This window comes from Passer montanus, unplaced genomic scaffold (assembly GCF_014805655.1).
Source record: "Passer montanus isolate IOZ18808 unplaced genomic scaffold, ASM1480565v1 scaffold98, whole genome shotgun sequence".
Classification (NCBI taxonomy): Eukaryota; Metazoa; Chordata; class Aves; order Passeriformes; family Passeridae; genus Passer; species Passer montanus.
Window position 1 is genome coordinate 877,741 of NW_024375256.1, and position 16,108 is coordinate 893,848.

The 16,108-nt window shown below is 49.0% G+C and overlaps 1 protein-coding gene across 5 annotated transcripts in view; it reads right to left on the reverse strand.

The window, feature by feature from the left end:
• NFAT5 (nuclear factor of activated T cells 5) overlaps positions 1–11,523 on the reverse strand; it is a 54,464-nt gene extending 42,941 nt beyond the window's left edge. For all 5 annotated transcript variants that reach the window (XM_039696521.1, XM_039696519.1, XM_039696520.1 and 2 more), the window contains exon 1: positions 11,391–11,523. In XM_039696521.1, coding sequence (XP_039552455.1) covers positions 11,391–11,463 — 73 coding nt within the window. In that variant the 5' untranslated portion in view covers positions 11,464–11,523. The remainder of the gene's footprint in view (positions 1–11,390) is intronic.
• Between the last annotated feature and the right edge of the window lie 4,585 nt (positions 11,524–16,108).

A 16,108-nucleotide genomic window follows, 5' to 3' on the forward strand; every position in this document is an offset into this window, starting at 1 on the left:
ATGCTAAAACCAGAATCTACTCCAGGCCTAAAAAATCCAGGCCTATGCCAGAAAACCTTGTGGTTGGTTTATCTGTTTATCCTGAAGTTCAGTTCTACTCAGAATTTCAGTGTCCATAACCACCACAGCTTAGTGGTTGAGCTTATTGGAGGCCACTGATTCCACCACAATATCTTAGTTCACAGAGAGTTTTTAGAGAACGATGAAAGAATGGGGAGCTCTAAATAGTCAACATCTAATCAAAGCTTCACTTTGTTAAAAGACATTCATATCACATGGCCCTCAGGGATTTTTCTGTACACAAAAGGGTGTGGGAAGACTTAGAAGCAGATTATTTTGCCCATCAGGAAGAGCCTAGAAGAGCCAGCTGAGAGACCCTCTGGCTCTTCTCCCCAAGATAAACAGGTTTTCCTGTAGACCCCAGGAACAGCATTGACTGAATAAGTTTGGTAATTACAACACAGAATTCAGAGAACCACAGAATCCTGGAATGGTTTGGGTGGGAAGTGACCTTCATCTCATCAAAACCCCAGCCACGGGCAGGAACACCTTCTGCTGTGCCAGATGCTCCAAGCCTCAACCAGCCTGGCCTTGGGCACTGCCAGGGATCCAGGGGCAGCCACAGCTGCTCTGGGCACCTGTGCCAGGGCATCACCAGCCTCACAGGGAGGAATTTTTTCCCAATACCACAAGAGAATTCAGGATACATTTCAGAAGACTTGGGCCACCCCACTAGAGAGTTCCCATCTCACAGCTGGGCTGCTCTCCCTTCCTCAAGGAGAAGCAACCTCAGGGGTAACTCCTGCAGTGGAAATCCAACACTTGAGCACCCTTCAGGATCTGAGTGAGCAGACAACACTGCTCCTCCCTCTGCTTTGAGCCAGCATACCCATACCCCCTGGCAGGGAGTGCCAGGGGATCTGTCCCAGCCCACGGAGCGTTCCAGGCACTGACAGGGCAATGCCGATAGCACGGCTGGCACAGGGCACCCGGCACGGGCACCCAGCACGGGCACGGCGTGCAGGGAAGCCAAAGAAGGATAACAAGGACCCAGTAAGAAGCTCAACAGAGGAAGCTCTCAGAGTCTGAGAAAGGAAACTAGGAGAGAGACAAAGCTCAGTGCATAAACCAGAAGAGAAACAGACTGAGACAGGCACAGTCCAGACAGATCAGTGACCACTAAAGCACTTCCTACTTCAGTGCCGAGGGTTTGTTGTTGTTGAGGTTTGGGCTTTTTCCTTTTTCTTTGTTTGGTTGGTTTTTCTGAGTACTCCTTAGAAGATCCAAACTCTCACTTGCAGAAGTGAGAATCACCCATGACAAATGCAGGCCGTGGCAGCTCTGCTTAAGGGACAGCAGAGATTTTTATATTATAAAGTTACAAGAAAAAAGATTTGGAAGACGGAAAGAAAACACAACGAAGAGTAAATCGGCTTTTGTTCTGTATCTGTCAAAAGAGGATTTATGACAGTCTGTAATATGTCCTACTCCTGCATTTCCTAACACCTTGGCAACTTCAGTGATTTAACATCACGAGCCTGGCAGCAGAGAAAACAAGTCCTGAAAACAGGTTTAGGTTTCACACAGAGTAAAAGGGAAGGACCCCAGCAACTGTTCAACGAATCACAGAATCACTAAGGTTGGGAGAGATCTTTAAGAACACCGAGACCAAGTGTTAACACAGCACTAAGTCCCACTGAACCACAGATACAGATTTGGATGGGATATTGGGAAGAAATCCCTCCCTGTGAGGCTGGGCAGGCCCTGGCACAGGTGCCCAGAGCAGCTGTGGCTGCCCCTGGATCCCTGGCAGTGCCCAGGGCCGGGCTGGACAGGGCTTGGGACAGCAGAAGGGGTCCCTGCCATGGCAGGGGTGGAACAGGATGAGCTTTAAGGTCCCTTCCCACTCAAACCATCCTAGGATTCTGTGACACTTGTGACATTCTGTGACATAACTGTATGGCAAAAGCCAGACAGCAAGAAGCAACCCATAGCCAGTGAGGCTGAGCAGGAGGATAACAGACACCCTAAAATATTTTACAGTTACTGGTCTAATCACTCATATTTTTGCAAGAGTTGAAGCTGAGTTGTATTAAGAACATAACTCACAATGCTCTCAGTCCTATCTGTCTTACCCCAGTGCCAAATCCACCAGGTTACACTTACTAAAACAGTTTTATTTCATATTTTTGAGTATGTCTCAATACAATTAAACAAAGGACTCAATAAAAATTTCGCATGCAACCAAAAATACATAAAGACTAATTAGCACGCTCTTCCTAATTGCCCAACGCTGCCCATGGATTTCCACACAGCTGTCAGATGCAGATCTGTCACCAGAGACTTGTCATGCTGCCCTGAGAGAGGAAAGCCACTGCAGAGCAGTGTTCCCTGTGTGCCACGCCACCCTCAGCACGCCCGTGATGGTGGAGCAGGGAAAGCCTGGAAGCAGGTCCTCCCGCCAGCACTCCTGCTATTGTCAGCCCTGGCAGGGCTAGATTGCTGCTACAGCAACAGTGGCAGGTTTTCAAAGAAACTGCAGTGTATACAAGGATGTTTTACACAGCCAAACAGAAAATCTTCCTTCCAGTTCCCCCTGGCTTCAGACAAAAGCAGCAAACCCTAAATCAACAGGCTTCACGCGCGTGGAGGGGAAGGCAGATGCCGTGGTGCTGCCTGTGCTAGAAAACGTCAGGATGAAAGAGCTGCTGTTGGGGCAGCTCCACTCTGCACAATCCCCAGGGGATCCGAGTGCTCCACGTGGATGACGTAGCACTGGGCACTGAAATGCAAACCTTGCCTGCAAACGCTGCTGCTCCCTGAAATGCACATTCTAGTGTGTCAGTGAAGGAGAGAGGGCAGTGATCTGAAAAGCTGCTCTTTCAGAGAAAGATGACCAGTAATATATTATTAATGACAGATGATCAGGAATATATTATTAATGATAAAGTCATTAACATTTGATCACAACTCTAATATCACAGAATCCCAAGCTGGTTTGGGTGGGAAGTGACCTTAAAGCCCATCTCATTCCTACCTCCTGCCATGGGCATGGGTATCTTCCACTAGTCCAGGCTGTTTCAAGCCCCATCCAACCCAGCCTTGAACATTTCCACAGTATCATTATTTCTTGTACTTAAAAATAAAAAATTAAGCTAAAAGTGGTTTCCTGTATTTTTCTAAAGGACAAGCATTACTACCAAAAATGGCAGTATGAAATAGGTAATTTTGCAAGCAATTCATAACCAGCTCCTGCACTATATCCCACCAACCTTCAGAAAAGTTGCTAATCTCAATATTCAGGATTGTGCATAGCAGGGTAGAGTTGAGAAATTAATCCTTTTAAAGTTGAATTTCAACAACTGACAAAGGCATGTGTTAGCTGAATTCTATTTATGGCATTCATCCAAATATCAAATAAAGCTTTCCTGGCTGTGTTTCAGTCATCCCCATTCACAGCTCAAAGAGGACTTTTATAAATGTAGACAGGCAGTATAAATCCTGGATCTTGTTTGCATCCAATTTTACACATATCAGAATGAGAGAACAACATTATTTAGGAATTGTCACTCCAAGGAACAGACCAGTAATGACTTACTGAGACATCTATCCTATGCAGTTGTAAACTCCAGACAAAAACCAAAGAACATAAAAATACTCCTAAAACACCACTGTGGACAAGGCAGGCTGACAGAGCAGTAGGGACATGAACACAGAATCCCAGACTGGCTGAACTTGGAAGGACCTTAGAGCTCACCTCATTCCACCCCCTGCCACTAGACCAGGCTGCTCCAAGCCCCGTCCAACCTGGCCTTGAAATGTTTAAAGAAACCCAAATACCGAGCGATCAAAGAACATCAGTAATAGCTATTTATCAACCCCTTTAAAACACCTGTGTTGTTTCAAAAATCAAAGTTCACCAGAAACAGAGGTAATCAGGCAGTTCCTTAGGTACAATGCACCACCCAAATTCAGGGACACACAGAATCCACCTGACCCACAATTTACTGTTGTCTTAAAACATTTCTCAGCCTGTACAGGTTTGCACCATTTTTTCTGATGGGGTTATTTTTGTCATCTCTTACAGTTGCTGTGAGCAAGAAAAGCAGCAGGAGCAATGAGAGACACAAGATTCTTTCTTTTGAGGCAGTACCACAATACGCAAGGTGAAGAAAAAAGACTTCCAACACTGTGGCCACCCCTTGGGTTCAGTATTTCATTATAAACCTGGATGTGCAGGCTGTGCTCCTGAGACCTGACCTGTCCCAGTAACTCTCAACATGGCATTCAGCATCTCGAGCCCACAGAGCACCCCCACGCCTCCCTGCCCTTGCTCCCATTAACAGGCATGTTCTTTCATCATCACCAACACTGAGAAATGTCTGTGCTTCCGACCAGCGCTTTGCTTTCCACTGCCAACTCAGCTGTTTGATGATAAACACTGCTTTTCAAACCATAGGTGATGTTCAATACAGAGCTCTGGTGAGTCTGACACCTCTCACGCTTCGAAGGGCTGATCAGGAACAGGAGGAGCATGCTCAGGAAACCTGCCACAACTACTGCACCTGGAAGGGATTCCTCAGGGAAATAAAGATGGAGAAGGCTTGGGGGGTCTTATCCATGTGTGGAAATTCCTGACAGGAGGCAAGAGAGGCTCCTCTCTCCGGTACCCCATGACAGGACAAGGGGCAATGGGCACCAATTAAAACACATTAAATTCCATCTGAACTATCTTATCCACGAGGACAGCCAAGCACTGGCCCAGGTTGCCCAGGATGGTTGTGGAGTCTCGGTGAGGACAGTCAGACCCTGCTGGGCATGGTCCCAGCACTGGTTCCATCATCTCCAGAGGTCCCTGCCAGCCCCAAGGGCTGGACTGAAAGCTGGCACTGCTTCCACAAGACTCACCCAGATCCTCTCCCACCACCAGAACATCTGACTGTTTTCAGAACTTTAACCTAAACTAGATTCCTGAGCTCTGCATCATTTACTTGGGAGATAAAACCAAGACTATGAGAAACTGTAATTATAAATTCCTCAGTAAATCTGCTTTAATAAGGATACACATTCCAAGGAAAGCTGCCTTTTTTCCTCCCTAAGAAGCAAAACATACTCAAATATTAGCAGGAGACCTCCTCGTTCCTAAACTGAAAACAGAGTGAATTTTAAATGACATACAAGTCTTTCTTCACCACATATACAACCAGACTGTGCGATTTCTTGCCGAGTCCAAAAACAAATCAAGAGTCAAAAAAGAACTGAGTTAAAGTCTAGATACTCCTATTCTGCCCCAAACAGTAAGGGTTTACACACCTCCACACTACAGGATCCTCGCTGCAAAGGCAGAAATGCCAGTTAACAGGAGCTCTGGCCTCTGCAGCTGATTACTCCCCAACCACCCCAGGGTGCTCCTATCCAAACTCACTGACTCTCTGCTGAGTGAATCCACATGCACAGAAAACATCAGCCTGCACACAATGAGGGACTGAAACAACTGGATGTAGTGTCAGTTTTTCTGAACGGGAATGGAAATGCCAACACTTGGAAACTCTTTAGGATTGTCTTTAAACCCCTCTCTGCCACATGCTCACCCTGTCTGGGCACTGACAGGAGCCACTGTCCATGTTCCCTGTGTGCCAAACTCCCGACCTTCACCACAACTCAGCCTGCTTTTAGGGTCAAAAGCTTGTGTTTCCTCAGCACATCCCGCCAGTTTCATAAACTTTGTAAGGCGACCCCAAATTCTTTCTCGTTATTTACAAAGCAACCATAAACCTTTCCAAATGCTGAAGGGACAAGTGATGGAAGGGAAGGGAGAACAACTACAGTGTATTTATGTAAACAGTGACAACATTCCTCAGTCTGGTTAAGTGATATTCCCCTCACAGATGCCTCAGAGCTATAAAATATAGTAAAATAACGTACCTGAAGCTGGACATTTACATTTTAAACACTGCTGAAGCATTGCTTGCTTTGCAAACAGCAGTTACTGGAGATTTTACTGCATGCCCACTAGCACTTGCTATTACTACACAGTTCAAAGCTGGGTCTGAGAGCTTGTTTCAGTCAGTTCCTAAAACAATCACTAAAGACAAACTGGCCTGACTGTCCAGCCTCACCATTTATTCTCTACATGCTGACTGAGATAACACACGTGATAACTGCAGAGACACCACCACACACGTTACTTCACCTGCACTTTGGCCACTCACCAACTCCTGCTGGTGTTCACCAGCACTTCTACACTTCAAAACTAGTTCAGGTCATTGCCTTTTTGTATAAAATGAAGTATTAGTTGTCTTTCACCATCCCTGAAGGTCTTCGAGGAATGAGTGACATGGCAATGAGTGTCTTTGTCTGGTCAACAAGGTGGGGATCACTCAAAAGTTGAACTCAACCTTAGAGGTCTTTCCCAAGCTAAATGATTCTGTGAAATATATTTCATATAAAACTACACAACCAGTGTACCAATGCAAAAGTCAGATCAAGGCTCCAGAATACCAATCATTTTTAGTTACAGATACCAAAAGGTAACCGTGCTGTTGAAAATTTATAAATAAAGGTCAGATGCTTCATTAAAAATGAAAAAGCTTAATCTACAACCACAAAAGTGTATGATGAGAAAATTCTACTTCTTGACAACATTAATCTGCAGTACAGAATCACAGAACCAAGGAATGGCTTGGTCTGGAAGGGACCTAAAGCTCATCTCATCCCAGCCCTGCCATGGGCAGCGACACCTTCCAATAGACCAGGCTGCTCCAAGCCCATCCAAGCTGGCCTTGGACACTTCGGGGACAAGAGAACTGGGCAATGTATGGGGATTCTCTGATAGAAAAAACTACAACAAAGTACCCAAAACAAGTCAAACTGACAATCAAAGACTCCAAGGAGCCTTAGAACCACAAGCAGACATTTCTCCAGGGACAGGGCTGCCCTGCCTGTACAGGTCTCGGCACACGAGCACCAGCACAGCAAACAGCACAGAAGGCACAAGGCAAGGAGCATTTCTTTCCATGGCAGAGCCAGCTCAGCAGTTTCAGCCCATCTGCTCCCACCTCCACCACTTGATCCCAGCGCTGCAGAGCCCCCCTCTCCTGCCGTGACACCACGCCTGGTGCAGCTGCACAGCAGCTAGACCAGGAAGCAGAACAATGTGAGAAAATCCCATCAGAAGTACAATATCCCCATTCTAGATCAGCTTCCCAATCCCATTCATCTCCCAGCCACAAACAACAATTGTGCTGGCAGGATTGAGAGCCCAGTCCATGGGTGAGAACAGACGGTGAGGAAAAGGGGCTGTTCACCAGAATATTCAAATTACACCCTGGAAAGCTGTGAATTCAAAGTCTCCCCCTACCCCCAGCACCACACCATCATCTTGCAGCAACACATTCCAGAGTTTTGTTTTGAAAGCCAATAAAGGAGGAAGATTCCAAGGAGGAAAGGACATTTACAAGGCTGACGCACAAGTTAAAGAACTTTGGTTGAATCCATTTTGGTTAAGTCAGAACGTCCTGGGGGCAGCTGGCAGAGCTGCAAGAGGTGGATGTAGGGATCCATCCCTCACGGAACACTCAGCACAGTGCATCCACCGTGGCACCTTCCACCAGCTACAAAAAATAAAAATTGCTACCAAAAAAAGCCAAGTCTGATTTCTGTTCCTAAACCCTGCTGGTACTGGTTCTAAAATTCTACGCTATTTTTATAAAGCATCTTTTCCAACCCTCTTTGATAATTTAGTCACTGTCTTACTAGAGTTATCCCTGGGATCACAGAAGAAAAGAGTTCTGGTAGAGAAAAAGAAAAATCACCAAACCCCATGTTCTGTATCCCAATTCCCAGCAAACACAAGTGGATTACAGTCAGTTCACATTTACGCATGAAGAACATTTGAGTTTTGGTTATATGACGTTTTTAGGGCAAAAGAGCTATTTATCAGAATACTAACATTCTTCTTGTTGCTACCAAATTCCAGGAAGTCTCTCAGTTTTACAGTCACTCCATTGTGGAAAGCAAAATGCGGGACATGAATAAAAACTTCTAACTGCACTTGTGCTACAGTGCAAAAATGCCATTTTATTAGTACACACACTTTATTGGGCAACTCAAAGTGAATGTATTAGCTAAATTAATCCCATGTTTAATCAGATTTGGTCCCTGACATCTGATGAACTGCTTTAATTACAGGTTTTCACCTCTGCCTGCTGCCAACGAAGAGCCAACTTTGCTCTGTTTGAATGCTGCAGATGATATTCAACCACAGGACAACCAGCCTCGAGGTTTTAGGTTTTATGCTCCAGTGATTTTTCTACTACATTACTAATCTGTATGCACATTTGGGTTGGTTTATCCCAAAAAGGACAGTGTGTTATGTAAAGATGGGAAAGAAACATACTACAGCCTAAATATTTTCAGCATGAAGTGATGCATATTTTTTTTATATCTCTATTAACTTCTTAGCAGGAGATGTCATCCTTCTGCAATGGTTACAAAGCATTTCTTAACTGATTATACATTATTTAATATTGACTATACATTAAAAGACTGGTTTTAGTCCTTCACACAAGCCAGCTCCTCAGGGTCTGTGGATGAGCTCCAGCAACAGCCCCTGGAATCCACACTACCCATTTCTTTAATTTTTAACAGCTACAACCAATATATGAAACATTTAGAGATCCTGTTGCAGAGGCCTGCAAGTTCAGTACAGCTTCACTATCATTTTAAGCCAATAAAAGCTGCTGAAATAACTAGTCCCACCTTTCCCTAAGGCCAGTTTCCACATGTCCCTTCCTTGAGTCAGCACAAGCCATTCATGAAGACCCACAGCAAACACAGAACACTCACCCCATTAAAAAGCAACGTTTCTCCTCCCCTTTTCCTTGGGGAAGGAATAAGGGAGAAGCTGAGTTAATTTTAACGTGCTCAGCTCCCCAGTCCAGCTCACTGCAGCCACGTCAGAGCTGGCGTGAGCAGGGCCACGAGGAAAAGAGGAGCACACAGCTGCACGTGGGAACCCACTGGGCTGGAGCTGCTCGTGCAAACACACCTACGGGGGAAAAGCTGGACATAAAGTATTTAGATACCCAAAGAAAATACTGCCGGTCCCAAGACACGCATAAATGAAAAGAAATCACTGGAGTGAGTTATCGGAGCAGGGTTTACGTTATCGACTCTCACTGTGGGGTGAGTTTATACTACCCACTCACACTCACCTCAGGTGTGGCAGCTTTTAGAGTTTTGTTTAACCTTTTTGTACGAGAACGTGAAAACAAAATTCTTAACTCAGATGGTGGTGCAAGACAAAACTTTTAACGCATGGTGCGGGGACAGGCTGATGACATAAACCAGTTTGTCCAGAGAAGGGGAGAAAATGCACCAGGAAAAAAAACCACACTACTAAAAACTTCAGTATTGGGTTTCCAAACGTAACTTTGCTTTTTTTTAATCAGTGCACGCAGACTCTGCTGCTTTAACTCCACCAAACCCAATTTTCTGTGTCAGAAACCCCAGCAGCTCTGCAGCCCAGCCCAACCTGAGCTCCCGAGGCCGGGATCAACAGCCAGGAGCACCCGGAGCCCAGGAATGCGACTGGGAGCAGAGGGACTGGCCCCAGTTCAACCTGGGGCTGGATTCCACCCGCGCTGTGAAAGCACAGCAGTTATAGGAAACTACTGGCTCTAACACACCCTCATCATAAATGCATACTTGTGGTTCTCTCACTGTGTTCAGACCTTTCCCTTTATCTCATCAGTTGTACTTGTACCCTGAGCCAGAGCACTTGTCCACGGGATCACTTATCTCTATCTATCTAGGGGAAAAAAAAGTACTGGAGTGTGTTCTGATCAGAGATGCAGTAACACCTTTTCCTAAATTTCAATTAAAATCATACTCACAATCACTTTGCTATTCATTCTCAAGAAGCATATTCATTGGTTCTAAAGTTAAATTGCATGTCAACTTATCTCCTTGATCTTTTGTTGTGACAAAATATGAAAAGCAAAGCTTGCTTTAACCTCTTTATAACCCTTCTCTGCGTTATACCCCTCTGCCATGGCATCCTGCTTGGATCAAGCAGCTCACTGTGACCACAACATCCCTCCCTCGACCTCTTCCAGCTCTGAACCCACTTCTCTGCACCAGAAGAAAAATACACTCTTGATTAATCAGTTTGAGACTCTTTTCCAACCTGAAACACTCAACCATTCCATTAAATACAAGAAAAATAAAAGAGAGTTCACAGTAAGATTGGGCAGTTCAGAAGTTCTGCTCAATTAACAAGTCCTTGAAGCAATTTTGTGACTTACACAGAACATTTTTATTTTCAATGTGTTACAAACTAACAGTGCACACTTTGCAAAATTTCCGGTAGGATAAATCATAACTTCAATGGGGTTTATCACCTGTGTTTTTAATTGAACTACCCTGTTCCAAAACACTCTGCCTGCTGCCGGCACAAGGACTGAACCAGCTGGAACACACTGTGCTGGGTAACCAGAAAGCCTTGAGCCCCTCAAGTAACATCCTAAAAAAAACTTACCAGCTACCAGTGACAACTTTAAAGAGAGAGGCAATTACTCTGAGCAGTATGAGAGCTTCCAATATGTACTTTAATTCATTAAAGTCTTTTTATTTCTTGTATCTTCATCTCTTACCAACACACAACTCCAAGTTAATGACCATATTATAATCCTAAAAAAAAATTAATCTTTACTGCTAACCATGTTAATGCTGCAACAACATTAAACTGGTTTAAACCTTTACTTCAGGGTAATAATAGACTTTTCCATTTATTTTGTCATACAGCCCCAAAATTGCTCCCCTCACCAGTTGTAGTGTGGGCAGGTGTGTGCAACAAACTACAAGTAAACTAATATCTGGTACTTCCAGCATCACAAACTAATAGTGGCTTTCAAGTCTTTTAAACGTGAGAAAATGAGTTAAAAACTCTGTAGTACATAACACTTGTCCTGACAGACTTACCCACGTTCACGTGCACTTGCCAGAGCTCAGATTCGGTATTATGAAAACAGAAATTAATCTAATTTCCTTTTAAACCCACTCCATCCCCGCCGGGTGCAAGTCCCCACAGGCAATGCTGCTGTGCCCCGGTGCACGGGATAACGCCGGGGATGCTGCGAGCACCGGGACCGCGGCCGTGCTCAGCCCAAGGCAGGGCATCCCGCCCCGAGCCCCGAGCCTCCCCGCTCCGCCGAACCGCCCTCCCGGGAGCCTTCCATGCGGAGCTCGGGGGAGCCCACCCGCCGCAGCTCCCGCTGCAGGCCGGAGCGCGCCCGCGGCCGCGGCCGGGCAGAGCCGGGCCCGGCGGAGGCGGCGCGGAGCGCGGGCCCGGCGGCACCGGCGCTGCCCCCCCCGCAGCGGGCACTCACCCTTGGAGTAGAGCGACTTGGGGGACTCGAGGTCGAGGTCGGCGCTGAGCAGAGAGATGAAGTCCGAGGGCATCGCAGCTCCGCGGCCCGGCGGGGGCGAGGGGGCGGCGGGAGGAGGGGGGGCGGGGGGGTGCGGGGGAAGAGTCTGGAAGGGAGGGGCGGGGCGCGATGGAGGCTGACCCCACACCGCTGCCCTGAGGGGAGCCGGGACAGCGGAGACCCTCAGGGGAGCCCCCGGCACCGCGAACCCGGGGGCGCCCAAGGGCAGCCCCAGGATGGACTGTGAGGGGAGCCCCCCGGTGAGGGGGCCGGGCTGGTCCCTCAGGGGAGCTGCTCTGGGGAGCGCCCCGGCGTGAGGGCAGCCGGGATGGCCGCTGGGCTGAGGGCAGCCGGCATGGCCGCTGGGCTGAGGGCAGCAGCAGCCGGTGCCCCCAGGTGCCGCGGCCGGGGCTGTGCCTCGGTTGGGCTGTCCCCGAGCCTCGTCGCCCGGTGCCGGGGGTCGGGGTGACGCCCCGCGGGTCAGGGCCGGCTGCGGTGCCGCCAGAGCTCCGTCCACCCGCAGGGCTCTGCCATGGAAACCCACGAGGCAGAGCTGCCAAACCCACCCGCGGATGTTGTCCCAAAAAAACAGCTGTTTCCAAATAACATGAAAGTGCAAAAGTGGTGTCAACAGTGCGTTATCATTGACACGGGTGGCAGCTGCCTTAAGACACAAGTGTCCCACATGTGGGGAGTCAGGAGAACACGAGCACTGAGGTTTTGAGAGGGAATTTGGGAGTCCCTTTCCCTGAAAGGTGTAAGAAGAGGGAGGAGGCGTGGAAAGGTGTCCCACACAGATGTGCAATTACTTTTCCAAAGTGTCCAAAATCTGCTTTGAAAGTGGGGAAAGGATGGGAAAACAAGAAGGGCTGTGTGTGAGCGGATGGAGGTGCCAGGCGAGTGCTTAAGCTGTGAAAAATGGAGGCGGAAGGAGCTGTGAACAGCTGCCGCGTGCCTCCGGCGCCGCGCAGGGTCCAGTTTCCCCGCGACACCAAAAGGTTGGCTCCCGTCCCTCCTGCTGCCAGCTCCTTGCCAGTCCGCTCTCAGATCCCTGCGACATCTCCCTCTAAAACGCTGAGCAGCTTCCATGCCCTCGATGCAGCCCAAGAGCCCGTGGAGAGCCCTGGAGCCCCATGCCCCGCTGGTCAGTCGGTCACTGTGGGATGGCCACGCTGGTGTCCTCACTCGATCACAGTCCCACACTTGTGGCACCACCGAGTTGGTCCTTGGAGCGCTGGCGCTCTGCTCTGCCACGTTGCCCTGTTGTGCCGTGTCCCGTGCCCGTGGTGTCAGGGTGGACACACGTGGTGTCCGTGTCTCAGCCCTGGCAGAGCAGTGGCAGCTGCGCCGTGCGCGGTTGGTGCCATTTGAAGTCGGTTTCTCTTTCATCCCAGACAAGCTGCTTTAATTCCTGGAGCTGTCCTGGCTTTTCATCTCCTCCACCTGACGTCATTCATGGCGTGGCAGGAGGGCACAGGACTCCAGCACATCTATGGATTTCATCCTGTCCATCAGCCATCACAGCTGGTGACCAGGGTGTGCGTGGCAGTCTCCAGCCCCCTCCCTGGGCAGTGACAGCTGGGATGCAGCCCTCCTGGTGCCCAGGAACACTCGGTCGTGGCACACCGCAGTTCTGCTGCTGTTCCAGGCTGCTCAGCACAGCTCACCCATGCGTTGTTCAAGTCAGGCCCTCCCTAGTTAAAAGTCTTCCAAAAGGGTTTGCTGTGATCCCTCAGCAAAATGTCCAGGAGTGAGGCAGCCACAGCTTCCCTGGGCAACCTGTGCCATGGCCTCACCACCCTCACAGGGAACAATTCCTTCCCAACAGCCCATCTAACCCTACCTCTGGCAGTGGGAAGCCATTCCCCCTTGTCCTGGCATTCCAAGGTCCCTCTCCAGCTCTCTTGGAGCAGGCATACTCTGAAGGGAAAGGCTCCCCTTTGGCAATCTCAAACCTGACAACTTTGGGGAAAGGGGGATTCAGCTGTGCCAGGCAGGGATTGCCCTGCCTTGCCAGGGAGGGAGAGCTACTGCTATGCTGGCACTACAAACTGAACTGTTTGGGAAGCATCCAGGGAAAACAATTAAGACTGTGCTATACTCACCTCCTGTCTGAGTGATGAGGAAGACAGAGGCTCTTGGAGAAGGTGCCACCAGCAGATGGGCTGTGGTGGGAAGGAAAACAGATCCTAGTCCTGAAAGGGAAGTGGCAGAGCGAGCACTCTGCGAGACAGAGTGCTCAGGGCTGGAGCAGTTCAGGACAGAGAAGGAGCCTTTGGGAGGCACAGGCATTGGTGGCTGGGCAGTGAAACACAGCACTGAAAGCCCAGGCACTGCTGGCCCAGCAGCAGCAGCTCCACGACAGCTGCTGGAGCGTGTTTGGCTGGGAAGAGCTTTGCAGGGTCCTGGGAAGGGCAGAGCTGGGACACCGCAAACAACAACACAGAACAGGGGGTCAAAGCAGAGAGAAAAGGAGTCCTGGTGCTCCATGGAGCAAGGCAGGGCCAGCCTGGCTGTGCAATCCCACCTGTGCTCACCCAGCCTGGGGGAACTTCCAAAGCACTGCCCTGGTAACAGCTGGAAAGGAGAGGGGCCTGCTGCTCCCAGCATGACAAGACAGGGCAAGGGCCAAATTTGGAGAAAGAATTAATTTTTGGGAGGACCAAACAGTCCCGGACAATAAGAACTTTAAAGGGCTAAATAAATGATTAGGTAGTCCATGATGCAACACAGAGCAGCAGGACTGGGGGGAATAAGCACACGAGGCAGGTCAACAAAGCACATGTACAAGATTTCCCAGGATCCAGTTAGAGCCATAAAACTCCTCCTGTGGGCCCCAGAATGTGGAAAAGCCGTGGGAGCAGGCTGCAGCGGTTCTGTGTCATTGAGGTATTTTCTCTCTGTATTATGAAGTTCCTCTTCCTGCAGAAGCAGCCGGAGAGCAGCAGGTGTGAGGGGGAAGGAGCCTAAACCAGGATCGTGGGGACAAATTAGCAGGTGCCTGCAGAATATCACTAACCCCGTCTGCGATTCCGGAGCCGACGTAGGTGTTTTATTTTCTAGCCGTGTTCGAAAGACTGTCAGAAAATAATTAGGCTCTGTCAACAGTTCCCCTATTCCCAGATTACTTACGACTTCCTGACTCATTAGAGCTGCCGAGGCTGGCAGGAAACCTGTTTTATAGTAATTTCTGTTAGTGGTGTCCCTGGAGGAGAGACAACACGGCGCGGGTGACACCAGCGTGTGACACCAGCGTGTGACACCAGCGTGTGACATTGGCGTTGGCTTCACCCTCGTGATGGAGGCACCGCGGCCGCCGGGTTGTGCAGGGCGGTCACTGCTGGCAGGAGACACCGTCCCCCTCTGTCCCCATGCTGGTGACAGGGAACAGGACACTTGGCTGCGGGGCCGGCGCTGGGCAAGGTCCAGCTTTAGGTGCACGGGATTTGCTGGTGTCCTGAAAACATTCCTGGTTCGTGAGGGTTTTAAAAACAGGGGGGACGCGTAAATCTCATTAAGGAGGTCTTTCCATTTAATCCTGGAATAAAGCCACCCTAACCTCCCCGTCCCAGAGTGGGAGCTGTCATGTGCAAACACAAGTTGGCTGTGTCAGGGCTCTTCTGGGGCCCACTGGCCCCTGAATTTTACCATCTCTGTCCCAGACACCCAGCAAATCCTCCTCAGTGCTCAGAGCAGGACCATGCGCAGTAGTGACCCTGCAGTGCTTGGAAGCAGATTTAAAAATAGTTCTGAAATCTTCTGTTTATTTCTCTGATTTTTGGATCCAATTCCTCTAGATCAAAGATAAATAAAGTTTACAGTGAAACAGTGCTTGCCAAGAACATAAAGCCCAACCTTCCTCCCCAAAACTTGTACTTCCCACTCAGTTCATGTCCTTTTTCCCTACATTATCTCAGCTGAAATCCAGGAGCAAAGCAGATGTTCCCATTGATTTTCCATGCCCTTTTCCCCAGTCAGCACCTTGCTGACCTCCAGCTCCCTCCTGTGAGGCACCAACCAGGTACTGCTGCCCTGAGGCTGCTTATAGTACTGTGGGATCCATAATTAGGCAAATCTTAAGAGCCTGATTCTGCTGACAGCCACGGGAGTGGGATGTTACATCCTTTTATAAGCAGACATGCAAATAGGACACAAAATCTATGGTCTCCATGTCATCTTCCCATTGAAAACAACCCTCCTACACACTCTTCTCATGGAGGTGAGTGTGGGAGCCCTGGGACCACAGGGCAGTGGTGCTGCTGTCACACACCATGTGGGCTCTTCCAGAGAAAACCCATGCCCATGGCTGCTCTGCTCGTGGCACTTCCAAAGAGGTGACAGATTATCAGGGTGATGTAGGGAGCTGCCCTGCTGCAGGTTTTGAAACTCCCATTGTAATGACAGCATGGAATATTGTATGGACTCAGGAGCTGCTGGTGCAGTGCTTAGCCCCCACTGCTGCTCCCCAACACCCACAGGGACCATCGGGTCGCTCAGCCACACGTGCTGCCAATCCTCCTTGGCACAGGCTCAGCACCAGCTTCTGCCAAGGAGATTTTTCCTCCACCAAGAGGAAGGCAAATCCCTTTTCTGCCATAGCTCACCAACACTGGATATCTGAGCCCTGTAACATGGGGGTTGCACACTGCAGGGTAACAGGGATGGAGTAACTGAACATC